The 27045-nt window shown below is 35.2% G+C and overlaps 4 protein-coding genes across 8 annotated transcripts; 2 read left to right on the forward strand and 2 right to left on the reverse strand.

The window, feature by feature from the left end:
* The first annotated feature begins 5608 nt into the window (after window positions 1-5608).
* LOC145638629 (aluminum-activated malate transporter 10-like) lies at window positions 5609-8155 on the forward strand. Its single transcript, XM_081689617.1, has 6 exons — window positions 5609-5931; window positions 6067-6207; window positions 6756-7028; window positions 7129-7247; window positions 7366-7509; window positions 7676-8155. Exons 1-6 carry the CDS (start codon window positions 5613-5615, stop codon window positions 8153-8155), a joined length of 1476 nt encoding a protein of 491 aa, XP_081545743.1. The 5' UTR covers window positions 5609-5612.
* A 273-nt stretch (window positions 8156-8428) lies between these two features.
* Window positions 8429-11525, reverse strand: LOC145638630 (protein LEAD-SENSITIVE 1-like). 2 transcript variants are annotated; one of them, XM_081689619.1, is made up of 3 exons: window positions 11365-11517; window positions 11116-11260; window positions 8429-9424 (listed from the first exon to the last, which is right to left on the reverse strand). In XM_081689619.1, exons 2-3 carry the CDS (start codon window positions 11207-11209, stop codon window positions 8745-8747), a joined length of 774 nt encoding a protein of 257 aa, XP_081545745.1. In that variant the 5' UTR covers window positions 11210-11260; window positions 11365-11517; the 3' UTR covers window positions 8429-8744. The 2 variants fall into 2 exon arrangements, with proteins under 2 accessions (XP_081545745.1, XP_081545744.1); XM_081689618.1 differs by having other exon boundaries at window positions 11116-11525.
* Window positions 11526-11959: 434 nt separating this feature from the next.
* On the reverse strand, window positions 11960-19608 carry LOC145639680 (bifunctional fucokinase/GDP-fucose pyrophosphorylase-like). 2 transcript variants are annotated; one of them, XM_081690989.1, is made up of 7 exons: window positions 19136-19608; window positions 17427-17706; window positions 16508-16872; window positions 15478-15604; window positions 13996-14997; window positions 13177-13910; window positions 11960-12701 (listed from the first exon to the last, which is right to left on the reverse strand). In XM_081690989.1, exons 1-7 carry the CDS (start codon window positions 19514-19516, stop codon window positions 12303-12305), a joined length of 3288 nt encoding a protein of 1095 aa, XP_081547115.1. In that variant the 5' UTR covers window positions 19517-19608; the 3' UTR covers window positions 11960-12302. The 2 variants fall into 2 exon arrangements, with proteins under 2 accessions (XP_081547115.1, XP_081547116.1); XM_081690990.1 differs by lacking the exon at window positions 19136-19608 and having other exon boundaries at window positions 17660-18316.
* Window positions 19609-21698: 2090 nt separating this feature from the next.
* LOC145639681 (putative serine/threonine-protein kinase WNK10) lies at window positions 21699-26963 on the forward strand. Of its 3 annotated transcripts, XM_081690992.1 has the most exons (8): window positions 21707-22382; window positions 23432-23469; window positions 23697-23924; window positions 24206-24426; window positions 24505-24662; window positions 25207-25612; window positions 25693-25938; window positions 26221-26963. In XM_081690992.1, exons 1-8 carry the CDS (start codon window positions 22287-22289, stop codon window positions 26658-26660), a joined length of 1833 nt encoding a protein of 610 aa, XP_081547118.1. In that variant the 5' UTR covers window positions 21707-22286; the 3' UTR covers window positions 26661-26963. The 3 variants fall into 3 exon arrangements, with proteins under 3 accessions (XP_081547119.1, XP_081547117.1, XP_081547118.1); XM_081690991.1 differs by having other exon boundaries at window positions 21702-22382; window positions 24206-24662; XM_081690993.1 differs by lacking the exon at window positions 25693-25938 and having other exon boundaries at window positions 21699-22382; window positions 24206-24662.
* Window positions 26964-27045: the final 82 nt, after the last annotated feature.

Genomic DNA, 27045 nt, shown 5'->3' on the forward strand with positions numbered 1-27045 from the left:
CTGTTATTAACCCGACTCGAAATTAACACGACTTGTTATTGACCCGACCTAAATTCAACCCAAATTGTCCCTGACCCGATTTAAAATCACATTAAATGCAATTTAGACCAACTTATTATTGTACCGTTGATCAAAGCATTTTGTTTTGGGAGACCAAATCGGTCCAAGCCAGCAAAAGAGAGGAGCATCATCCTCAAATTTAAGAGTTAAATATAGTATATATTTGTTGTATGGTCAAAGGAGATAATTATATTCCTAAATTATAGACTATAGTTCCCTAGTATATTGCCATATATATTATAGTCAAAGGAAATAATAAGCTTGATAAAAATGATAATCATCTATTTATAGTTAGTTGAACCCGAATATGACCTGACTTAGAAATGACCCGACCTGATTGTAACCTGCAAATTATTGACTTGAACATATTCCGACTTGAATCCGAGAATGACCCGACTTGGAAATGACCCAACCTGATTATAGCCCGCAAATTATTGACTTGAATCGAACCTGACTTGAACCCGAGAATGACCCAACCACTACAAGAAAAATCACTTTTCGTAGCGATTATTTCGTAGCGATTGTTCATTCGCTACAATATGCAAGTATGTTTGTGAAATAATTAAGTATGTCGTATCGTTTTTACAATCGCCATGGTTTTGAGAAATCGTATCATTTACAATCGCCACTAAATCCTAAAAATCGATACGAAAAGCCTTTTCAACACTAGATATATAAATATTGTTTGACAAAGAATACATAAAATATGTCATAGCTTATTGGTGAAACATTTAATATAAGAGTTTGAGGTTGCATGTTCGGATCTTGTAAAGATCATACGCATGTTTTTTTTTTTTTTTTTTTTTTTGAAGAAAATGAGTTGAACATTTATAGCGATTGTAATCGCTACAATAATCACCACGATTGGATGTAGTTTTTCGTATCGATTATTGAGGCCAACCCCAGCGATATTGAAAACCACTACTAAAGGCTAAGGCAACGGGGGATATTGTATCGAATGACCATTCGTTGGGAAAGCTTTTTGTTGCAATTACAATCGATACTAAAGGTTAAAATAATCGCTACGAAAAGGTTATTTTCTTGTAGTGAACTTGAAAATGACCCGGCCTGATTATAATTCGCAAATTATTGACTTGAACCGAACCCGACTCAAACCCGAGAATGACCCGACCTGATTCTAACAACCTGCAAATTATTGACTTGAACCGAACTTGACTCGAACCCGAGAATTACCCTAACCCGTTTTAACCCGTGAAACCCGACCTATTGTTCACCCGACCTGAATGTAACCCGACCTAAACCCGACCCAAACCCGATAAGAAGTATGACCCGACGTGACCCGACTCAAGCATGACCTAACCCAAACCCGACTCGCATAGGTTATATAATTAATCTGAATTGACCCGACCCACTCTTACCCGACCCGTTTACCCGAATTGACAGCTCTATCCCTAAGCCCAAATCAATGAACCACACATATTCTATCATATCGCCAAAGTGTTCTTAAAGGGCACAGATGAAAAAAAATCCCATATTCCCATCTAACCCATTAACTAAAGGACTGAAGAATTAATGCTAAGATTATGTTTGGTATAAAACGTGTTTTAAAATGGTAAAATTGTAACCAATTTATCGTTTCATTGCTTATCGTTTGTTATGATCAAGGAGTGGCAACACACTTAATTTTCTAAGGTTAACCATACATTCTTTTTTTGGTATTCATCCCAAGCTTATAATATAAAAAACATTTCACTTCTCGATTCCCATTCACCAATAATTTGAAACAAGGGATTTCCTCAAGTATACTATATATGTTAGTCTAGTTCATCATGGGCCACAAGTATGTTGATCAATATCTTACATACGTTCAAACCAAATGGAGAGATATTATTATTTTTTTTTTATTTATTTATTTTTTTTTTTTGTAAGATGGTTATTATAGAAAGGTTGATATGATAATTTATGTAAATATAAAATATATATATACATGGGAACAAAGTTGAGTGACATTCATTGTCATGCATTAGAAAACATGGCAACGAGTGATTAGACCAAATTAAAAAAAATTGAAAAATAAACATCAAAAACTAACATTTGATAGGCGAGTTAGCTTTTCACATCAAGTTTGTGGAGAGAAATAGTCCGCTTATACAATAATACGCATAGAAATCATAATCTTCATCTCAGCTTACTAGTGGCACGTAGCCAATTAGTAGTTTAGTATGCTATTTTGTCACCTATGTGACATTTAACGGTGGACAATTCATGTTTTTATCTTTTTTTACATGGACCGTCATAAAATATAATATTCCATACTATAACTTTAGTATATACTCTTCTAAAGTATAACTTTATTTTAGCATATCACATGATAGATTATAATAATAACATTACAAAGCTAGGTTATATAAAAAATGTATGCTAATGTTAAATTGTTAAGAAATCAATTGGATGACCATAATTTATCTTCAGAAATCACCCATTGAAAGCTTTTTCTCCACTTCAATTAAACGCACTAATAAATAAAAAAAAGAAGTGCCAAATTAGGTTAACCCTATTATTTCTTGTTCAAGCAAACTTTTCATATATAATGACGTACGAAAAGTCAACCCAACTATAATGCAGTATTATTCTTAGTAATATTAGGTCATTCTATTCGAACTTTCCTTTGCACGTTTAGTTTCATGCAACAATTTATGCTTTATTCTGGCACCCCCCATTAAAAAGAAGCTTTAGTCTATAAATTCTAATTTTTTGGAATGAAGTTGCTTGTTTCTGTCCAAAATTGTTTGATCATTTACAATATTTTTTATATACAAAGTTCCACACTTTTGGATCCAAATAAATGTATACTTCAAAAAAGTAAGCTATGTGCCATTTTGGAAGAAAAAATGCAGTAGAAATGTAGAATGTCCGAGAGAAACAATAGTGAATTAAACTTTTTTTGTGGATCTAATTTGTACAACTTTTTTAATAATGAAATTGAATACGGAGTATAATGAAAATTTTTCGATTTTAAACAAACCCAAGCATGAGAGTGCATGAATTAGAATAGGATCTTCAATTACGTACGGACAAATGAACAAGATCCTTGATTTATAAAAAATTATGTAGAGATATACATGAATTGGAACCGGAGAAATGGAGAATGAATCGAGGGAAATCTATCTAATCCCCATATAATAGGTCATGAAATAAAAACACTTGAAAATATATTTGATACAAGATACTCCAAATTGGATGATTCTTGAAAGTACATAAAATATGTATACACCTAGGGGTGCTAATCGGGCGAGTCGAGCCCGAACTATGGTCAGCTCGGCTCGTGATCGTTTAAATTTGTTCGAACTCGAACCGAATTCAAACCTTTATGATTCGAGCTTCGACCGAGCCGAGCTTTGACTAAACGTTGACCGAGCCGAACTCGAATTGTTCACGAACAACCTTGATTTATTCTTAGCCCTAATTTACTTGTCTTCTTTATTGTTCATTATTAAATTTTTTTACTTTATAACGAGTTTATTGTTTTAATAATGAAAATACTAACTTATTGTTGTGTAATATCTATTGATAAAAAAATTTATATTTATATACATGATTTTTTTATATGGAAATAATAAACGAGCTTGTTCACGAAATTTTCGAGCCGAGCTTGGCATAACTCAGCTTGGCTCGTTAAGGTCTCGAGCCGAACTCAAACTCAAGCCGAGCCACCACGAATCGAGCTTTAACCGAGCTTTGACCGAATCGAGCTCGAATAGTTCACGAATAGCTCAGTCTCATTATCACCCCTATATACACCCAACCATACTTGTACATGATTTTAAACGTAATTTAGAAAGTAGAAGTAATTTATTTCAGTTTTCTGTATCGATGAATCCACGGTTGTTAATTCACCTATACTAGCTGTATACCACTGTCAAACTTCAGCCTTTTCGTGCATAATATGCATGCAATGAATGAAGAACTAAACATTCACATGCACCTTTATTAACTTGATCACAATACTTGGGTATGCAAAGTGATAATCAATTATTGAAGTACCTCCTTTATTTTTTAATAATATCCGTATTTTTTCTAAGAATTACGTTGTAATACATACCATGATTATTATTATCCTTGATCCTCATTTCTGCTTGTCTGCTTTGTTCCGAACCACTGTATCGATCGACCACAACGAATAAAATTGTCTTTGTTTTGAATTGAAGCATGAATAAGAAAAGTCTTTAGTAAGATCATTATAGTTTGAACTTCTAACGATAAATAAAGAGCAGTGAAAACATATTCATTACATGCTAAGTCTTTTCTTGGCCTAAATAATATCATCAAGGGTGCTCACAAGTTTGTTTTCTAGAATAAATTTACAGTTTAGACTATTACTCCTTATTTCCGGACTTGCTAGAACACCTAAAACAGTATAAAATGTGACCTATTATGTAGAGACAGAGATCAAAAAAAAAAAAAAAAAACCTTGTGTGCCAAGCTGAGACAGTTACTTTCAAATTAAACATTTGAGTAACATACAGAAAGTTGCAGTAGTACGTGCAAGAATTCGTACAAAATATTTACACAGGCTGCAGACAAAGATAAGTGGGAGGCAGCACTATAAACCTGCTATATTAAATTGGAGCAAATAAAATAAAAAGTTTATGTGAATAGGTTGAATTTATATAAATTACTTGAAGTTGATGTTTTGTTACATGAGGTCACTTAAAACACATACACAACAATTACAACTCACAAGCTAGTGGTTCATCCATATACTCTGTACGTATATTTTACTATATTGTTTGTATAATACCTCGTATCTTTTCTGTAACTTGTAATGCAGCTTTCAACACAAGTACTTACTCTCTCTGTCCTTAAATTATAAGCTTATTTTTCTTTATTATGCGGTTATAAATATTAGAAATAGGCTTAGCTTCTAATAAAAGAACGGAGAGAGTATTTTTTATTAACATCCGGAATAAGCTAGAAAAAGTTAAATAGAGACCATAGCGTGAGCTAGTATAAATTATTTTGATTAATTTTTCTATTATATTATCTAATATCTTCCTAGAGTACGACGTGTTATGAGCTTGTATTACAAGTAAAAGAAAACGGAAGAAGTATTAATTACGGAGTATATAAATAACATGACAAGAAATGTATAATCAGGCATAAACAATTCCAATTTAGAAGGATTATCAATGATAAGGTGGTGTCAATTCCCATGATGTCAACATGATCATCCGTCAGACTCCAATATTCATCTCCACTTATCATAAAGGACAATTTCAAGGACCTAAAATTTGTATTTCTTTGGATAATAGAAATGATAGTGGAATATGAGTTAAAAACACTTGAAATAATTTAGGTCATGCTTCCTCTTAATATAAAAGGAAGTTAGACTATCTCCAAACTCATAGCAACTCACTCACATTATCATTACATTTTGCCAAAAAGAGTTGAGAGCTCTTTACTAAACCTGCTCTTAGTCGTACGACAGAACATACTTATATGATAAGTAGTAGACAAGCTAACACAAGGCCTACGAAATTTCGTAAACTACTTGAATCAAAGTTGTGTATACTTACTTGTTAGCTACAATAATGGTGTCTGGTGGAAGGTTGGAATGGAAGATTAACGTGTCTAATGGGACGACGAAGGTTATAGAGCCGGAAAGAGGGATAGCAGCAAGGATATGGCAGAAGTTACATAGTATGATTGTTATGAAGACATGGAAGTTTTTGGTGAATTCATGGAATATAGGTGTTGCTGATCCTAAGAAGTTTGTTCATTGTCTGAAAGTGGGACTTGCACTTTCTGTTGTGTCTCTTCTGTATTATATGAGGCCTTTATATGATGGTGTTGGTAAAAATGCAATGTGGGCCATTATGACTGTGGTTGTGGTTTGTGAATATACTGTAGGTAAGTTTTAAGGCCCAAATTTATTCCCTCTAATTTTGCAAGTATTTCATATACGCGTATGTATATTGTATGTGTATATGTATTATGTACTAAGCTATGATACTAACCTGAATTTCATGAATGTGTAAATGACAGGATCAACTATATACAAAAGCGTCAACAGAACTGTTGCTACTGTTGTTGCTGGATCATTAGGAGTTGGGATCCATTGGATTGCAAATCAATGTGATAAACAATATCAGCCTATTTTCCTTGGAGCTTCTGTGTTTATTTTTGGTAAGCTGATTATTTCAATAATAGTATATTAAGCTACTTCATTACAACTTCAATACTTGTGAAAATCATATGAATTTTAATGTATTTTTGTAGTACAAATCAATGCATGGTTGTACCATGCATGTAATACAATTGCACCACCGGGTGTATAATAGAAATTGGTGGTTGCTTAGTGTAGTTAAATAAGTCAATACTCGATCTCAATAGAACTCCTATTTTGCGACGTTCAGATTGTCACAAGTTTGAATACTGTCATATTCATGCGATCCTTGAGAGTGGAGTTATGGTCACTAGGGTCCTTAGCTAAAATAACTAAACCCACCACCGGTTGTATAAAATTTCGTATTATTATTATTGATACTGCTGTAAACAAGGTCTAATAAAAGTTTTAAATGCACTCAACTCTAACATTAATCAGGCTAGACTAGAAAGAAGACAGTAAATAAATCAGTACGATGTAATTTGTATGAATTAGTTATTGAGAAGTGGAAGATAATAAATTTAAGACTTAGCTTGTATTTATGATGAGCCTTGCTTCATGTATGCAGCTTCAACTGCCACCTTTACTCGTTTCATTCCCACGGTGAAGGCTCGATTTGATTATGGTGCCATGATATTCATCCTCACCTTCAGCCTAGTCTCAATCTCAGGCTATCGCGTGGAAGATTTGATCATGATGGCTCACCAAAGGGTAAGCACAATTGCAATTGGAGTCTCCCTCTGCATCCTCATAAGTATGCTGCTATGGCCTGTTTGGGCAGGCGACCAGCTTCACAATCAAACTATTAGCAACCTTGAAAAACTTGCCAATTCCTTAGAAGGTATACACCACACACAAAATGATTAATGCTTTAAAGTAAATATTAAAATTCGCATGTAACGAGAACTAAGCCATATGTCTTACATAATTTTCACACTCAGGTTATATAGCCGAGTACTTCAGCAATGACGAAACTGCAAAGATCCCTAAGGATGATGTGACCAAAAAGCTGCAGGGATACAAGTGTGTGCTGAACTCAAAGGCATCTGAGGATTCTATGGTAAGCAAATGACAGAATTTAAACATCCATATATGTAGCTGCTTAGCAATCACAGTCACAGGACAACCCAAAATCGAAGATGTTAACTTAAAACTAACTAGTTATGATCCTGAATCAGGTGAATTTTGCAATATGGGAGCCAGCACATGGACGTTTCTACTTTGGTTATCCATGGAAGCAGTACCAAAAAATTGGTGCAGCAGCACGCAGCTGTGCTTATTGCATTGATAATCTAAACAGTTGCATCGACTCTGAAATGCAGGTAAACAATTGCGCAGTGGCGGATCCACTATGGATTTTTGCTGCATAAGCACAAACATATGCACAGATAAAAAAATAAATAAATAAATTTTTGCACTATGCTTTCAGATCATACAGAAAACAGAACTTTGTCACGGTAAATAAAACTTGCTTTATGATAAATACAGGCACCTGAGTTGTTGAAGCAATATATCACAGAGAGATGCACAAAGTTAAGCCTGTTCTGTTCAGAGGTGCTGAAAGATTTAGCCACAACAATCAAGACAAGGAAAAGATCATCCAGTATCGATTTCTTAGTTGACAGAATGATCTTTGGAGTAGAGGAATTCCAAAATGATCTTAAATCCCTTCCTTGTGATGTTGTTCTTTCATTGACAACAGCTGAAAACTCTACTGACAATAATGGTGAGAAGCTAGAGACCCCAAACCAAGCAACTATGTTGGAGGTGTTGCCATTAGGTATGCTAGTGACTTTGCTGATCGAAATTGTAGCCAGAATTGAAGAAGTTGTCAAAGAAGTTGATAATTTAGCAAACATGGCAGAATTCAAGATCCAGAAAGAAAAGAAATTACAAGAGATTCCGAATCAGAATAAGAAAACAAATACCCAAGGCCAAGAAATAATGAAGGCCATTGAAGAGGTCTAAACTTTTGACAGTCATTGACCAAGAACATTTGATTTGCTTACTTCATGTACAGATCATCTGGTCGTAATATACTGTGTTCAGTGCCACCAGACATTCCCGATCTATAATTTCGACATCTTGTATGTCTGAAATCTTCAACATGCTACCATCATCTACCAGAATACATACAGATATAGATCATTCTAGAGCTTTTCTTGTTTGCATGCATGCAGCTCATGGTTTGAACTGAATATCACATAATAAGGTTACCTTCCAAGATATTTAGGCTGAGAAAATCCCTAATTCATGGTTATGTGTATAATTTCTCAAACACGAAAATACTGTATCTCCTAACAATTATCTACCATCATCCATACCTGAAAAATCTACAAATAATTATTTCACACTTGAGCATAAACTTCCATGATTTCATTGATTTGGAATTCACAGAAGTTACAACTTACAAGGCTTCAAACAGACGATAAATATCAACGTGACAAAAAATAGAATTATTCATGACAGACACCCATATCACCATATGAGACTTGTGAATTCTAATGAGAAGATATATGTACTTGGCTCAACGCTTGACTTAGATAAGTCATGTATGTCACAGAGTAATCAGTGCAGTTGAAGATCCTTCATCAGGAATTTCTTCTTCCTCGGCCTCATTCCAACCGAGGTTAACAGCAAGGTCCTCTACCGCTACCTTAATCACATCAGTACGGACCCCAATATCTGTAGCATAACGGCTCATACAGTACATCCCGGCTGTCACAGTAGCTACACCCACAGGACTTGGCATCAACAACTTGAGAGGAGAAGAAAGTAGAGCAGCCAGTGGGGCCCCAATGACAGAAGAAGCTTGACCACTTCTTCCAACCCCTACTTTATCAATTAACAATAGACCAGTTTTACAGTATAATGCAAAGTCCTCACAGTTGTTCTCGAACACATTATAGTTCCCAAACCCATTTTGAAGAAGATACATTGCCCGGTGGATGACATATTCAGGTGGATCAGGTTGGGCAGTGGTGCATGTCCCACCCCTTACTTTGGCAATAAAGGCAGACGGGGTTACTCCATATTCAAATAAGTAGGGTGATCCATTGCCAAGAAAACAGTCTAAACAGGTGAGGACAACTCCACTTTTTGGTTGCCTGAATCCACAATCAGGGAAAGTAGGACATGAAGTCTCCTTCACAAGATCAGAATTGTCAGAAGCCTCTGCATTCTGATTTCGACGGTCAGGAGTAAAATGAACAACTTTGCTTCCACCGACAAATATGCCTTCAACATCAGATAACAAATTGTAGTCAGAACATTGTGCTTTGTTTCAATTTAAACAAGTGGGGACCAGTCAATGTTTAGCCACTTAATAGAGTTATAACCTTAATTCAGTGCATAGAAACAGTAAAGGTACGCATGTTTTAAAGATCATAAAAACTGCCATGGAAAACTTAAAGCATGCCATTTATCCATAGTCCATAACAGTGAAGTATACTCTCAAAACCATGTCCAACAGAGCTGGCTGCATGCCAACTTCACGCAGGGGATAACTGGGAGAGCATATTATGCACACCCGGGTGTACCGTGCACCCGAGGTCATTTCCTCATTCAATCAATAAACAAGTAAAAATATTATTTGCTTATTTGTTGATTAAGTGAGCAAATGACCCCGGATGTACGATACACCCGGGTGTATATAACAAATTCTAGGTGACCGGAATCTCATATATATATTAATTGCCTTCTGAATTTAATCCAACTTGAAGAACAGGAGGAATTAGAGAACAAAGAGAGTTTTAGATGGCTTCTCATAAAGATATACTTCATTTTAATTTATTAAAATAAAAAACACTATCCCCAAGGGAAAAACAGGTTATCTATCCATATGAACAGATAATTATCAAAATCAGATCATTACAATTGCATTTTGAGACTAATCCCACATTAACGCACAATCGATAGTGACCAGGTGAGAGACAGGTGTTCAGTCATTCCACCTACATACATATATCCTATGGGGCAATAATGCTAATAGAATAAACCAACAGTCTAAAGTTGATTATGTGATAATGTCATAACAAAAACGATTTAATCACACAATCTTTTGGTAATGCACTTTGCACTACTGATTTCCTGCATTTCATACCAGGAACATATCAGGATAATCTCTACTCAACCAAGGAGTGAGTCATGTCTGATTCAGCTTCTGCATTGTCCCAAAACTCCAACAATCGAGTCAAGCATGACAAGCACACTATCCTTCTATTGTCCTCATTAGACATTATCATTAACATAACAACAAGAATGTTTCGCAGTGTCCTACATGGCCCCAAGCCTGAAAAGATAGAACGCGTTTCCACAATAATTTTGATTTATATCAATTTATCCAATACAATTAGCTTTCCAACTAGCTTCAACTTTCAAAATACTAATAAACAACCCCCAAATCACAATCTCTAAATCAACAGGCCACTAAACCCACTCACAATTTCCTAGCTTGATCAATCTCCACTTTCGGTTTTTCACCTCCCAAATCTTCTATACAACAATAATCATACTTGAGATGGGCAATACATCCCCTAACATAATCTCTCAGCCATGAATGAAAAGGATTGTATTCTAGTTTGGAGAACATGCAACAAACAGTTACCTGATTCTTTTCTTCCAAAAAATTGCATACCTCCATGAAAGAATCAAACTTTCTTACAAGTAAGGCAAATTGGTTAAACCCCATTTCAAAATCAAACTATAGCAATCAACATACAAAATTCTCCCAAATCAGATTGCAAATAATTCTAATTCCACCAGCCTTAATAAACAAAAAAAAAAATAGAAAAATGCAAAAATAAAAGGCGGATAGTCCAAAACATTGTATTAACCCAAACTTATTACTATTATTAAACAATAAATTAACCAAATTATAACATTGAAATTAGTATGAAAATAGAATAAAAAAAGTAAGAGAAGAGTACCATGGTGAGAGTAAGTGAAGACAGCTCTCCAAGTGTAAATGTGATCCCCTGATTTGATCTCTTCCCTCTCCACCTTGTGACTCAGCAACCCCATTTTCTCTCTCCTCTCTTTCTCTCTCTACTTCTTCTGCTAACCCTCAAGTCCCTAAGTCAATGGAATTTCGTCAAAAATTAGAAGAATGGATTATTATAAAAATGTGGGTGTTGATAATCTCCAATGAAAACCGAATTAGTTAAGCAAACACCCACCAACTACAAATCAAATCATTTGTCGTTCATAATTTTAATTTTTTTATTAAAATGTGAGTAGGTCTTAATCAGAAAAACCCAGCAAAAGAAGCGGAAAATGAAATGGTGGGATGATAATGATGATGATGGGTGATTTGCTTTTTGGTCTAGCCTTTGAGATTTTGACCTGTTTAATGTGGGGTTGGATTTTAGCTTTTATGCCATTTGATATAATCAATGGATGTGTTTCTTCGTTTTAGGGCATGATTACTCTGATGATTCTATAAGTGAAACGCAAGCAATTAGATTCCCATTTACAATGCAGCTTTTGTACCATTTAGATTTGATTATTTGGCATCCTAAGCCAAAATGCGCCAGTGCATCATAAACAACACACGCAAACATTTTAAGGTTGTTCACCTGGTTCACCATCCGGATCCGACTCGGGTAGCACACCTGGCTTATGGTGGGAGAGGCTTGAACCCGAGACCTTCCTTAGGCGATATCTAGTTGCTTACCACTTGAGCCAACACACGCCAACATATAACATACACATTGTAGAATTATTCTGACATGTTTCTCGAGATGAAAGTTGCCTAGAACGGTAGAATCCAAATCGGTCATAATTCTCATATAATTGTCATTATTAGTATAGACAATAATATATAAGAGAAGAGCATTAGGTACATACATATACTGACATACTAAATGTATCAAATAAGTACATCAATCTGCTCAGCGCAACAGCAGAGCATTAGGTACACATACTGACATACTAACTATATCAAATGAATACATCAACCTGCTCAGCAAACCTAACAATCTTTTGTATCTTCTGTGCACAATACTATAACATACATGCCAATAATTAAGGGCAGTAAAACTCATCATCGGGGGAAAGAATATAACGGGTGAAGTGATGCAAATAATTGGTGGAAAGACCAAAAAAGACTTGTACATTAGAACTCGGAAAAGATATTCCAATCGTAGACTTTCACGTCAAAATCTGAGGTCTGTGACAAAAGATGTCTAAGCTCGTCAGCACAATCCACATCCTTAGCGAGCAATAACGCAAAACCCCCACCACCCGCACCCACAAGCTTGTAGCCGCAACAATAAGGTTCGGCGAATTCGAAAAATCGATCAACAGATTCATTACTACAAAATGGATCCAGTTCTTGATGCAGCCTCCACGCCTCCATCATGATATCACCCAACTCATCTATATCTCCGTTCATGAGAGCTTCCCTCCCTATTTTTGCCAGTTCAGCAAGACGCTTGATGCTGGATACAAGCAGATTATCTCGTCTTAGGTAGCGAGTCACCACATTCTGCAATACTTTGCGTGCAAGTCGGACCTGCAGTGTGTTAAACTACTAGTCAAAAATCATGATTACGAAGTAGGGAAAACGACAAAATGAAAAACTGGTTTGCATTTAAGAGTTTTAGGCATCCACATAACCAAGCCAAAAACACCCACGCCCACAACAAAGGCAATTTCCCAAATGAATGTAAAAAATCACAGCACAGTATGACAGCTTTCTTAACAGAATTAATAATATCATAACACCTATATGTCTCAAACTAGAATTCTCCATGAAGAAGTAGAAGAAATTAAATTAAATACATTTGTAATATATAAAAGGCAGTTTTGCACCAATGAAAGATCTTTTCAGTAACAAGAATGAAATACTAGTTGAAGGGATTGTTGTTGTGGTGGCATTACAATGGGGTCTGTGACTCTGTGTCCAAGCCTCTTATTAATAACAGTTGTGGTCTTCATTTTAGACAGATGGAACAGTAGACAAGAAACAAAACTACATAACTACTTACTTGACCAGTAAATACCACAAGCAATCTCCGATGCAATTGTAACATCAATTCAGGGGATGCCGAAAGAGGAATGACTTGAAGCCGCAAAGGAATTCCAGGGAAGCTAGTTGTAAATTTAATACCAGGATATAACCCACCAATCTGATCCTGCCAGCCTCCCCCTGTTCCCATAAGCTGCTCTAGTACCAATACTAGCCTAGCAACATTGTCTTCCTCATCGTCCCCTTCAATTATTTGAAGAAGTCCCTTCACTACAGCAGCTGCAAGAATGCTTGACGTCCCTAGGCCACTACCACGTGGAACATTGGCCCAGGTTTTGATCTCCAAGCCCATAGATTGAAAGTTCTTGTCATGAATGACACCAGTAACAAGCAATGCACACTTGACAAGCCTAAATGGATCATCACTATCAAATGGAGGGACAATGGAGGTAGGATCTTGGACAAATAGCTCATTTGAAGCATCATCACTAATTAATACACCAGCTGTCCTAGTTGTTTTTATGGTCGTGCCAATTGGGAGAGAACCTTCCAGACAGATAGCCATGTTAAGAACACAACCAGCACGCTCCAAACTCCATGGTGGAGTATCACTCCAACCCCCAACAAAATCTACACGTACAGGTAATTCAACCTTCACACTCCGGAGCAAGTTTTGCTCCTCTGCACCAATGTCAAGTTTGTTGCCTTGGTGTATTAGCGCGGGTATGCCATGAGATGCATCCAGAAGATTCTCTGTAGACAAATAGAAATTCGCAAAATAGATAAAGCACATCAGATTACCCAGAATAATGGTAATCAATCCTCAAATCAAGTTTACCTTTAAAACCATATCTAACAGCTGATGCAGTTTCGTCTGCAACTGCAGCCCAAACTTTGCTTTCCAGATCATTTGCCAGCATCTCATCTCTACAGGCCCGGAGAAGGTCAGCTTTCACCTGGTATGCACGACTTTTAGGAACTATATTTGAGTTCTGCACCTGGAGGCTGGGACACATTGCCAAGAAGTCCTTGCAGATTTCAGCTCCTGACTTTTCTATTTGCAGTATCTCTTCACACAGTTGAAATAAGTTTCGTCCTAACAATCCATAGCTAATGCATGCCCTTGCTATACCCGCAGCTAGATCAGCTTGATGAGTACTGGAACCCAAGCACATTTTTTGAAAGTCAATGGATCTATGCAATGCTTCCAAACTCATGCGAGGAGAATTTCTCCATAAAATAAGCAAGGATTGATTTTTCTGGTCACACAATCCCATTAACCATGACGCTAATTGAAGCATTTCAAAGTAAGGGAGGATTGGAAATATTTTTGCATTCCATAAACATTTTTCACTGTCACTTGTATAACTCCAGAGATCAGTTTCCTGAATGTGTAAATCACGCAACACTTTCTTCCACGGTCTCCCACAAAATGTTCCATCCTTAGACATCGAAGTCTTTGGGTTATCATGAAGACCACAGTACACAATAACCCGATCATTACAGCCAGACAATGGTACCTCCCAAATGCAGTGGCGACCTGGAAGCATAAATCTAACTTGATCTTGCACACCCCCAGGAATGTTTATACCAACAACAACAGACAGGGAGCCAATTTGTATTCCACCAGAAATTGAAGAATCATAAATGAGAGTATCTTCACCAACTGAGACTCCTGGTGCAATTTCACTGGATAGAATAATAGCTGAGGCTGCAATGTCAGATGTAGTGGTTGCTGGTATTGAGCAAAGATGTCTACGTCCTACAAGTCCAGAGTCAGCACCACTAAGATGATCCAATACTTCACTTGATGTTCCAAAATGCAAAAAGAGTAATTCATCTGCAATAAAAATTAATCAGAATATTAAATTGCATGAAGCATTCATGATTCATGAGATGCAAGGATTAAATCATTCAGAGACAAGGGCCAATAAGAGGAATGATGTGTCTCCCTTCCTCCCTGCTCTTTCCCCTTTTTTTTGCAACTCCAACAACAGTAAGGAGTCATGCATCATCAATGGGTGAGTAAACCAAAAAAAAAAAAAAAAAAAAAAAAAAAAAGAAAGAAAGAATTGACGACTAGACTGAGAATTCATATTTCTTTATATGTTCACTGAAGGTGTGTTTCATTAATCTATGTATCCCCTGGTAAAAGTGTAAGCTTTAAAGACATGAATGAAGCCAAATAGACTTCAGAACTAGATGAATTAGTCGAAAAGTGAAATACAAAAATATGAGTCAATGCAGCATAAGCAAACACGTAACTGATAACATGAATATATGACCACTAGTCTTCATGTTTTAGATAATTTTGACATACGAGCACAGTAGCTGAACATTTGTTGCTTTCCCAATTTATTGACAAGTTCCTCCCCCAATGGTCGCTTCCTTAACCATTCATGTTTTGTAGGCACCCAAGCTGCAACTAAATCTTCATACAAGCTCATCTGCAGATATACAACATGAATTAAGACTGCTGTGTTTATTACGAGAAAATAAAGCAACAACTCAACAAAGTCAACTATCTCAACCAAACAAGCATTCTGATAAGAAAATCTCCAACTAATTTCATCTTAAACAAATTGGAGATACTAGAAGGAATTATTTTTAGAAAAAAAAAAAACACCACCCCAAAGGGAAGAGGAGAAGCAAATAAGAATCAAAGTTGAATGTTGCAAGATGAACGAAACCTCCTTTCACAAATGGAAAAAACTTAGACAGTAACTTCGAGAGATTCCCACAGGCCTTCTTAAGAGCCCTTAGAAAGAAAGATGTCAGAATATGCTTCAAAGACCTTGGAACAAGCACATACAACAGCAATTCGTAAACTTGATGTTCAAAGAAAGGCAAAAAAGGAGCATATTTTCAACTGACAGGCAATTCGCGTTTACTAAGAGTAACAGGCAACTCGCACCTTATAGAAGACACGTCCACAGAATTCACTACCCAAGAAATTGATTAAACTGAAATGCTTTTAAAAAAACTTCAATAAATCAACTGTAAGCTATTAGGAATTTATTGACCAATATCAAATATATATGCTGCTAATAAATTACATGTCCATACAACAGCTTCTGGTAATTTGGTTAGGAATTCAGTAGCATACAATTTCACATTTGCTAATTTGGATAACATAATAAATGAGAACATGAAAAATCAAGGAATGTACAGCATAAGGAAGATGATCAACCGATTCAACCCCATGGAAACAAAATATACAGCCCTCACTGCTAGAAAGTTATTTTTTATTCAATACTTTTACTGACTTCAGATCACAAGATATGTTACAAGTAACCATGAGAGCCTAGAAGATAAAAAAAAGACGTGCTTATAATTGAATGAAAGCTTACCTCTTTTTTACTATCTAGAAGCTGCAGAATCAATGATTGGCCAGAGCATGCAAGGTTGACAAGCTCAACCCATGCTTTACCTCTTACTGCTATAATTCCAGTGTCAAGCAATGTTCTGCCATCATCCAGAAGAGCCTGACTTTCAACAAGCTCCTCCTTACTAGGTTTCTGCAGAAGATTTTCAACTAAACTGACAGAAGAAATAGCATCTATATTTGCAGTTTTAGAAGCCACCACAACACCATGATTAGAGGCAATGTCAAGAGTTATAGGAACTGTGATGATGCATGACGCATCCTCTGGCAGAAACATATTGGAGGCATCAAAACAAGGAAGTACGTCTCCCGTCATGATGAACAACCCACCTACATATCAAGACATGGTTTTAAACAGATCATTACGCAGGCTATAAGAAATTTGAAAATAAAAATAAAAATTAAAATTAAAAAATTAAAAAATAAATTTTTTTTTTAAAAAAAAAACAAAACAAATTCATTGTTCAGCAGAAATCATTAACCTAGAAATACATGAAGATTTCAAAGCTACATAAACTTGCTCTAATCTATATGCTACTAATTACTAATTAGACGAAGAAAAGCTAAAGTTACAGTAGCTAAGAAATGACATGCACAGCTTGGCAGGAAATAGAGAGCAAAATACAGTCCTCTACACAGCCTACTAGCCTAGGATGCATGATTGTTCTTTCCTTTCACTTCGCCCCTCATAATGGGCACCTCCGACTGCAATATCCTTAAAATTTTGAGAGTTACGTGTAATTTAATAACCCTAGCAGATACTGATATTTCAAAAAAAAATCCAGCTTATACAGAATATGCTGCATATATTAGAAAATATAGTCAAGTTATGAAATGAAATGAAAACAAAGATTCAATATTTCAATGCTAGAATTACTAATGACCTTTATTTTTGAAAGCCTGCCTTGCACAGGATGAAATTGCAAGTATATGGTCAAAAAGCAAAGGTACAGGCCCATCAGGGTCATCTGCTGCTAAATATGGAAGTGGCAGAAAAACCTTCCCCATAGGATTTGCCCATGGGACTCTTTTAGAGTCACCTCCAGCATGCAGCAATAGTATATGTTTTTTTGCCAAAAAATCAATGCACAGCAGGTCAGGAACTCCATTGTCAAACCTTTCAGGAGAAGCAGAGTCAAGACTTCCATCAGCTCTTTGCACAGCCTATGCAAAAAAGCACCAATAAGTAACATAAAAGAGACGAGTCCAGGTAAAACCAATAAATGATCTGTGATAATAACTGAAAAAATCCGGAAACATAGTCCATGAGAAACATTCTTTAACATAAAAGGATTCAGTAAAATGCAGCAAATTATGTACAACATGCCCTGAGAAGAAAAAAAAAAGAAAAAAAAAATTTAACAAGTGGTTCCTAACAAGATAAATTAATATGGAGTGCATGGACAGATCTATAGAACAGAAAAAGTTCGCCTGATGTTACAATCTGTGTGACAAAATTAATTTAATAAGATCTGGAATCAACCGTGTCATGCACACAAGTTACAAATCAAGGTGATGTACACCTTTAAGATCTCTCCTGTCTGAAAATGCTGTTTTTCCACCAAACTTTAGTTACCATGAAGTCTATAAAGAAAGCCAGCATCAAATTGTCCATTCTCTCCACAGAAAAACGTGATCTGCATACTCGACTTAAAATAAGAATTAGTCACTCTGCTGCTCTGAACTAAGTCCCTAAAAGTAAGATGATTAGATGCATCAATCAAAGGGCTTCATCTACTCAGGGATCAAAGCTACATCATACCATACAATACATACACCATTTTATGCATCTAGTACCTCTATTTCATATATTTCTTCCCACTTTCTGTTTCGGGCCATTTCATGAAATTATACCAATTTAAAATGTTTCCTTGCATAGTAAACATGAACCTTTGGCCCACATGATTTCTCTCATAATCTCTCTTTTCCTTAAACAAAACAAATGGTCCCAAAATAACATTCTTTTTCTTACTACTTAAAAGATAAACTATGAATCTAATTATCTATTGTAAATGAATAAATTTCAATTCTTAAGAAATAAGCTAACTTTTGAGTAGCTTAATACCCACCTAAACCCTTACTTTTACTCTCTTTAAAATTAATTTTTTTTTATCCATATTAACATTTTCATGGCAAATGTAACAAGAATTGTGTGGATATAGATCTAGTGTCAAATAAAGGAATTACAACTTGAAAGGATTCCTTTATGTAATATGTATAAACATCACCTTCCAGTCTCGTTGGCAGGTCTAATCAAACGATAATAGAGCAATTCCTACTAATTACAAATCAAATTCTGATTATCATGCAACTTCTCCAACCTCTTGAAAGTCTTAATAACTTATAAAACAACCCATCTAATGAAAAACTGTCTTAACTTCCTATTCCATCCCATTTTTTCTACCTTTTCCACTTGTTCAATTTTGAGTTGACTCCATCTTAACTTCTAATATAACATAACTCACCCGTTTCTTAATACTCGCAACACTTTAACTTTTACGCTTACCAACTAAACCACGTCATAAGTGGGATCATTAAATTAATACATTGTACCAAAACGAAAAGACTAAAAACAACATAATTACATAATTACCGAATCATCTCCATTATTAGCAGCAATCCTCTGATAATGAAGAGCCAACTGATGAATAGCATTGAGAGTAGCAGCACCCGACCCGATACGATGACCATGAGGGTCCGGAACAGCGAGAGTTACCGTAGATTCAGCAATCCGACCAAGGCGTTTAGCGCGATTAAGCTGCCATTCGTAGAGCTGAGCTTGCTCAGGACTCGCCGCCGTTAAAACGACGGCGTCCCACGTCGGAACCCTAGAAGGGTGGCGCACTGAAAGGCGTAATCTATACCATGATTTGCGCAATGTGTCGGCTATGTCTGCTTTTGTTTGTTTGTTGCTGTGATTTCGTTTTCGCCATTTTCTCTCTCCTCCGCCATTTTTGGTGATTTCGTCTTCCATTGTTGCCGACACTGAGATTGCGCGCGATGGTGAGGATGGGAATTTGGGAAATTGATGGGTTGGGATCTGCAATTTTGTGTTTTGCCGACGACAGTAAATTATGTCGAATGTTGATGTGTTATTGGTTTACACGACGTCGTTTTGAAATATGTTAGAGTGTAATGGGGTCACCCGGATCGAAGACCATCCGTGAATGTATTCAAATATTGTAAAAGTTTTCCAAATAAGCAAATAAAACAAGTAAACGATCGGAAAAGGAAATGGAGTGTGTGTTAATTAATTTCTAATGGGCAAAGCATAGAAACATTGAGGGTTTGTTCTCATTGACTGAACTCAGCTGAAGTGAACTAAACTGAAATGAATATTTTATAATAGAAGGAAATTAGGAGCCGAATTGAACTGAATTTCAACGTATGAGAACAGACCCTAATACTCTCAAATGAAATCTCTCATTTGAAATTTATCAATTGTTTTCAGAAATTATTTTTTCAAAAATAAATAGATACCTCGTACTTTTTTTTTTCTTTTTTGAAAGAACGTACTTTGTAATTTTTGTATAAGTTGTACTTTTATGCAAGTAAGATAAAGCCTTTGTAGATGATAGTCAATTTTTTTTTTTTTTTTTTTTTTAGAAGAATAGATGATAGTCAATCTTGAATAATCTTGATTACCTAAAATAAAAACAAAATATTTTTGGCACTGTCATGAGTTTTATAATACTAGTATACTTTTTGGAAGGTACAATAAACACTACCGTACATTTCAAAATATTTCTTACATTACGACTAGAGATATTACTAAATTATTTTGTGTCGTGCAACTCACATCCATGCGACCATGCTGCATGGAAAATAATAAATGATAAATTTGTACATTTAATTCAATAAAATAAAATATGTCCATTGATTTAGCTAATAGTAGTTCTTTTATCCACTTTAACAATATTTTGGCATTAGGAAGCAATTTTTATTAGGAGGAAGCAATTCAACACAAATATTAATAGTATCACCAAAGCATTTGTATTAATAAAAACTTATTCATTCTAGTCACTATCTTTCAATTGGCTAAACAATATAAATCGTCCTTTTACCAAACTTTTGATTCAGCGAGTTCACATGGTGCTAAACTTAAAACCCTAGACTGCAGGTCATTGAATAAGCCTACCAAAGTACCAACCTAAAATCAATAAAGCCAACCCCATCCATCGACCCATTCAGAGAAATCATTCATTTGTATGTCTAGCTTAGGGCCTGTTCTCATTGACTGAACTCAGCTGAACTGAACTGAATTGAGCTGAACTAAACTGAACTGAACTAAAATGAATATTTTATAAGAGAAGGAAATTAGGAGATGAGCTGAGCTGAACTGAACTGAACTGAACTAAACTGAATTGAGCTGAACTGAATTGAACTGAGCTGAATTGAACTGAGATGAACTGAACTGAGCTGAATTGAGCTGAACTGAATTTCAACGTAAGAGAACAGACCCTTAGTTTAACTTATTTAAGTTGATATTAACTTATTTCATATCAGATCTTGTCTTTTTAATTTGCAGTTCCGAGTAGTTTTCATTAAATATCTTTAAATTTTTCAGGGCTTAAATATCTTTAATTTCGTTGTTAAAAAAATTATGAAAATTTTATAATTAAAAAATACGTATTAACATGAAATCTAATGAGATCTCATTTACTTGAAAAAAAAAAATCTAATGAAATCCTATTTGATATGTTTTATTTTATGGATTAGAGTTCAAATAAGTTTAAATTTTGATCAAACTTGAATCAAATTAGATAATACAAACCAAAACATTACAATAAAATTCATATCAAACCAGATCAAACAAGTTTATTAAAGAATGGTTTCAACTTTATTCAAACAAAATTAAAATAAAATAGTGAATTAATTAATTTCACGAGCAAACAAATATGGATATCACTACAAACATCTTCAACCTACCAACATCCTATGTTTTAAAACTTTTGTAAAGTTTTGATTAAAATATCTCAAAAGTATCATGTTATACAATCTGTTCCCTCGTGATCCAAAAAATCCCCTTGAATGAAAGCAAGAATTAGTTGTCTCACCGGCGGAATTCGCGACGTTCTTTTTGCTTAACATAATTTCATTCACTTATACAACTTAAACGACATCACTTTACAGGTAACTTAACTTTTTTTAATTAAGTAGAGTATTAAATTGTTTAAGTCTTCTAAAGTCAAAACTGTATCAAACAAACAAGTGTTAGCTTTCCTTCACTTCTGCAAAACCTCCGCCTTCTTCATTTTCCTTCATTTTTTTTTTTCTTTTGATTTTCATTTTTTTTTTTGCCTTGTTTTTTATCATCCCTTCATTTTCCCTGAAATGATTGAATTAAATGGGGGAGTTTGAAGGGATGATTATAAAAATTTGATTAACAATCAATTAATCAGTGTAACGGAGTCATGGATTTTGAAGACGGGGTGTTGATTTTATAGTCGTATATACAAAATTGTTGCATAATTTACAATAAAAATCAAATCTTTTTAAGGGTTTTATAAATTGTGGGCATGATTTCTAATGAAAATGGAGAGGGTAGTCCGTTTTAATTTCTGGGCAGTTTTTATTTCATATAACGATGCCAATTCTCTTTCCTAAGATCGGCATTCGATTTTTCTACTTATTTTGATCAAATTAATCTTTTTTCGGATTTAAAAAAAATCATTTTTTTTTTTGTGAAAATTGAAAACAAAAATTTTCTGCATTTTTTTTTTTTTTTTTTTTGAATTGCAGGGATGTCGCCCGGAAAAGGATCAGCTGTTCCTACCAATGACGACGAGGCAGGTGAACCTGAGTTTGTGGAGAAAGATCCAACCGGTCGCTATGTTCGGGTATTTAAATGTCACAATTTTGGGTTTTTAATTTTCATATTCGGCGTGTTTTTATTGCTCATTTTTGTTGTTTAAATTTGTCCTGCATTTTGTTTGATGTTATTCGCTCAAAATTTATTGCGTTATACTGTATTTTTTCATGTTGCATTGAATTTACAAGTATCACTAAGTGTGCCAAATTTTGCTCCCTTGTTGGGTTCCTACTTTCACTATTTGGGTTTTGGTCCCTTATAATTAATCGATTTTGATTGATATAGGTAGCCGTGACCCGGTAAGGGCTAACGATTAGTTTGGGAATTTACGACAAAATAACACTATAGTTTAATTTTACAAATGTGTAATTGAGTATTGAGGCTTGATGCTTGTACTTAACCCTTGGCTAGGGGATTGCGGTTTTTCCGTTTGGGGCTGTATTGGATTTAGTTTTATTGGCTAAATCATATAAGTAATGTCATATTTTGTCTCTATTTTTTCATATTTCGCCAGTTTCGGTCCCCACTCACCCCTACAACAAACCAAAGAGTATGGTGATAAGACTGATAGCTGATAAGTTGATCAATACACATTGTGCTAGTAATCTGTTGTTTGGTAGTTTTGCTTGGATGTGTTTATGATCTTTAAGTAATTTAAGTGTAATTCAGTGTTGTTGCACTAATCACCTTGTAGTAGAGGATGATCTTAAAACAAGTAATGGTGATTCTTTTATACTCCGTACAATGGTACAAGCTATGCCATCATTTTTTTGGTGGGTTGGGGGTGTTACAAGAGCTGTATTTTTGTTGATAATATACCTTTTTGATCAATTGCATACGTAATTTATGTTATTCGTATGCTTCACCGAACTTACTACTGGTATCCTCTTGCCATATCCGAGTCATACAGTTTTGGTGAGTTTGAGTAATTATGAATATGATGATAAAACAGTATAATGACTTTCCCTTGACAAAATTATTTGGGTTATACATAGATAGATGCTTGTCTCAATATATTCTATTCTTCTTTTTGCCATTGCTAATATTGATTTGATTTTCCCATTTGTTTTGCTACAGTTTGGTGAAGTCTTAGGGAAAGGAGCGTTCAAGTCAGTGTATGTTTCCTATTCTTTATTCTGTAGTTTGCTAGCTGATGTTATGAGCATTGATTTTTTTTTTTTTTTTTTTATGCATTACGTATCAAGTCACTGTCCTTGAGGACATTTCACAAATAATCTGATGATGGTGGAATTGTCCCTATGAAACTCCACATAATGAGAATGCCGTTTTCATTTTCTATATTTTTTCTTGTATATTTCTTAAGCATTTCCTTTGTTTGCAGTTATAGGGCATTTGACGAAGTCAATGGAATAGAGGTTGCTTGGAATCGTGTGAAGATCAATGATGTTCTACGGTCTCCAGAAGGACTGGAGAAGCTATATTCTGAAGTTAATCTTCTCAAGAAATTAAAACATGAAAACATCATAAAGCTGTATGATTCATGGGTGGATGACAAGAAGAAAACGGTGAACATGATCACTGAACTCTTCACATCTGGCAATTTGAGGGAGTAAGTTTGTTCCTTTTCTTGCATTTCAGCTTAATTATTCAGACTCACATACTTATGCGAATACATGTAAGTGTATCAAGATTGCAACTATTTTATAAATGAAGGATACTTATGTGAAAGTGTTGAGGACCTGACATGAGTACTTGAGGTTACAAGGACAGATCGAGTAATGTAGCATTTTAATGATGTGGCAGCTGTGTTTTTTTTTTTTTTTTTTTGTGGGATGACAGCTGATTGTTTATTATCTATATTTTGCATTAATTATCTCTTTGGTGTAATAGATATCGAAAGAAGCACAGAAATGTAGACATGAAGGCTGTGAAGAATTGGGCAAGACAGATTCTCAGGGGTTTAGCTTATCTTCATAGTCATGACCCACCAGTTATACACCGAGATTTGAAATGTGACAATATTTTTATCAATGGAAATAATGGAGAGGTTAAGATTGGAGATCTAGGATTAGCAACTGTCATGCAGCAGCCAACTGCACACAGTGTCATTGGTGAGGCTTTAAGTTTTGTTTCGCCATCTTTAGATAATGAGAAGAGTTTTGTTGACTTGTTTTGTGTTTTTATAATAGGAACACCCGAATTCATGGCTCCAGAGCTCTACGAAGAGGATTATAACGAACTCGCTGACGTATATTCTTTTGGAATGTGCATGTTAGAGATGGTAACTTTTGAATATCCTTACAGTGAATGCAAAAATCCAGCTCAAATTTTCAAGAAGGTTACCTCTGTAAGTTTGTCTATGATTTTTCACTTTTATTATTTTGCTTTGACGTTGTGCTTTCCTTGGTGAAATTACATAGAATGCACACGAGCTATAGCTCTATTTTACGAAGTGACCCTTTTATTTTTACCTAAAAGCACCCAAGGTTTTTGTCGTTTGCGATATTGCTCTTGAAATTACTTTATGTCTATCATCTATTGTATGTGAAGTGAGGTAGATAAGAGGTTGGAGGAATGTAAATGAGAATTGGGTAACTGCAGCTGTAATGTGTGTTTGATATGTCAAGTTGCCTGTAGAAGTGATTTTGTGGAAGTATCTATGAATTTCCAAAAAAAAACCCCTCCTTCCAGAAATAATTAAAAAATCGGCAGTGTAAGTTTAACATCTAGTGAAAACTTAAACCTGATGAGTAGTATGTGAAAGTTACCAACAACTTGCATGAGGTGCAGGTTAATATGTATTAAGTAACCTTTTCCAAACTTTATCCAAAATTTGGCGATTTGGAATAAGAAACAATCTCATTTACGTGGTCTCTTGGTGTTATGTGCAGGGCATTAAGCCAGCTTCCCTTGCCAAGGTGAAAGATCCTCGAATGAAGGAGTTTATTGAGAAGTGTTTGGTTCCTGTTTCAGAAAGATTGCCGGCAAAGGAGCTACTCAAGGACACTTTCCTTCAAGTGGAAAGCCCAAAAGAGCCCATACGCCATCCCATTGTGATGCCCAGCCAACCTCCCAGATCCACTGCTTCAACATCAACGTCTCATTCCATTGATCTCGATGCTGATCATTGTAAACTTAACCACTGGAGCAACTCATCTGGTAATGGCTACGTCAGTCCAACCAACCAAGTTTTGGAATTCACGAGGGCTCATATGGGAAATTTGTTCCAACTAAGAGGGATGAAAAATCATGATGACAACTCCATATCCTTGACGTTGCGTATTGTGTACCCCTCAGGTAGGTAAATATTATCTCATAATTTAGTACAATCTCTGATCATTATCAGCTTATTCATTTCAATTTTGGGAAAATTTTAGGAGAGGTGAAGAAAATAGATTTTGTCTTTTACCTGGAGTTTGATACGGCAATTGCATTAGCAGAGGAAATGGTTGCAATGCAAGATTTGGCTGATTATGACATGGAGTTTACAGCCGAATTTATTGATTACTTAATAAAGAAAATTACAATAAATTCAAAACCATCATCTGTTTATTCTTCTGCTAAACCGGAGAAAAGAGGTGATGATACGGTGGTTAAAAACAAAGGAGATACTAGCATGGACGGTGAGCAGAATTTTTATTTATTTTTTATTTTTATTTTGGTTTATAAGATAGTTCTTAAGATCATGCCTCCTTGCATGTGGAAAGTCAAATAATTTGTCAATAAAATCCTGAGGCAAAATCCTTTTTGAATTGGTCTTGCAATATTACTTACTGTGATATCGAGTCACTTTTTTCTATACCTTGGCGTGATCATTTTTCTTTTCTGGGATGAATTTGACACAAGATTTGCTATACAAGATCTGCTATAATTCTGAAATCATGATATGGATCTTTTTGTTGCAGATGTGTTTGTGGAGGATTCTTCTGGCATTTTAGGTAAAGCATTGCAAAGCCTTGACTACTGCATCGATGATTGTTGCAAACGTTTGAGTGTCAAAAAATCTGAGATGGACATTGGAGAATCACACAGAGATGAATACAAAATTTCAAGAAATAATAGCCATCTCAGTGGATGTACCCACTTGAATGAGGTGACCAAGAACTCCGAAGGTGCATCTTCAATGGAACATGGTGGAATTTCTGGTTTAACTAGCTTAGCTAGCAGTTCCTCCTCCTCGTTAAATGAGGAAGAACAAGATGATGAACTAAAGGCAGACCTTGCTTCTATCGAAACTCAGTATCAGCACTGGTTCGAAGAACTTGCTAGAATGAGGGAAGAGGCATTAGAGGCTGCTAAAAAGAAGTGGATGATGAAGAAAAAGATGGTTGCTCTTTCAGTGTGAATATTGTGAATAATTTTATGTTTTTTTTTTTTCAAAATTTTTCTTATTAGTGGTCATCTTAATGATAACCCTCCATGCCAGAATTTTTTAGTTATGGTAAATTTAGCTTTTGGAAAGCCTGTCTAAGCTTTAGTTAAGGTTTCTTTGCACATATTCATACATTCTTTTTGATTTATTTGTAGCCTTCTTCAGTTCTTCTGTAGGTTGGTAGATGATTTTTATTGAATTGGAAATAGAAACAGTTGAGAGGACAATGTGTACATAAATATTGAGAATTATTAATGTATAACTTGGCATTAAGCATTTATATTTGTTTTTCTCTGCTGCTCTTGCATGTTTAACTGTATTTGTTTTCCTGTAAACATCAAGTGACATACTAATCTCA

Source organism: Chenopodium album, chromosome 7, assembly GCF_948465745.1.
Source record: "Chenopodium album chromosome 7, dcCheAlbu1.1, whole genome shotgun sequence".
Taxonomy (NCBI): Eukaryota; Viridiplantae; Streptophyta; class Magnoliopsida; order Caryophyllales; family Amaranthaceae; genus Chenopodium; species Chenopodium album.

What these genes read in the sequence shown, in the direction of transcription:
- LOC145638629 (XM_081689617.1), top strand. Translation starts at nt 5,613, where the DNA reads ATGGTGTCTGGTGGAAGGTTGGAATGGAAGATTAACGTGTCTAATGGG. An exon ending in ACTTGCCAATTCCTTAGAAG is followed by an intron (nt 7,029 to 7,128) that starts GTATACACCACA and finishes TTTCACACTCAG; the next exon opens with GTTATATAGCCGAGTACTTC. An exon ending in GCATCGACTCTGAAATGCAG is followed by an intron (nt 7,510 to 7,675) that starts GTAAACAATTGC and finishes TGATAAATACAG; the next exon opens with GCACCTGAGTTGTTGAAGCA.
- LOC145638630 (XM_081689618.1), bottom strand. Translation starts at nt 11,209, where the DNA reads ATGGGGTTGCTGAGTCACAAGGTGGAGAGGGAAGAGATCAAATCAGGG. An exon ending in CTTCACTTACTCTCACCATG is followed by an intron (nt 9,425 to 11,115) that starts GTACTCTTCTCT and finishes CTGATGTTGAAG; the next exon opens with GCATATTTGTCGGTGGAAGC.
- LOC145639680 (XM_081690989.1), bottom strand. Translation starts at nt 19,516, where the DNA reads ATGGAAGACGAAATCACCAAAAATGGCGGAGGAGAGAGAAAATGGCGA. An exon ending in CTAATAATGGAGATGATTCG is followed by an intron (nt 17,707 to 19,135) that starts GTAATTATGTAA and finishes TTTTTTGCATAG; the next exon opens with GCTGTGCAAAGAGCTGATGG. An exon ending in AATGTTCAGCTACTGTGCTC is followed by an intron (nt 14,998 to 15,477) that starts GTATGTCAAAAT and finishes TTTTTATTGCAG; the next exon opens with ATGAATTACTCTTTTTGCAT.
- LOC145639681 (XM_081690991.1), top strand. Translation starts at nt 22,287, where the DNA reads ATGTCGCCCGGAAAAGGATCAGCTGTTCCTACCAATGACGACGAGGCA. An exon ending in TTTTCAAGAAGGTTACCTCT is followed by an intron (nt 24,663 to 25,206) that starts GTAAGTTTGTCT and finishes TGTTATGTGCAG; the next exon opens with GGCATTAAGCCAGCTTCCCT. An exon ending in AGGAGATACTAGCATGGACG is followed by an intron (nt 25,939 to 26,220) that starts GTGAGCAGAATT and finishes TTTTTGTTGCAG; the next exon opens with ATGTGTTTGTGGAGGATTCT.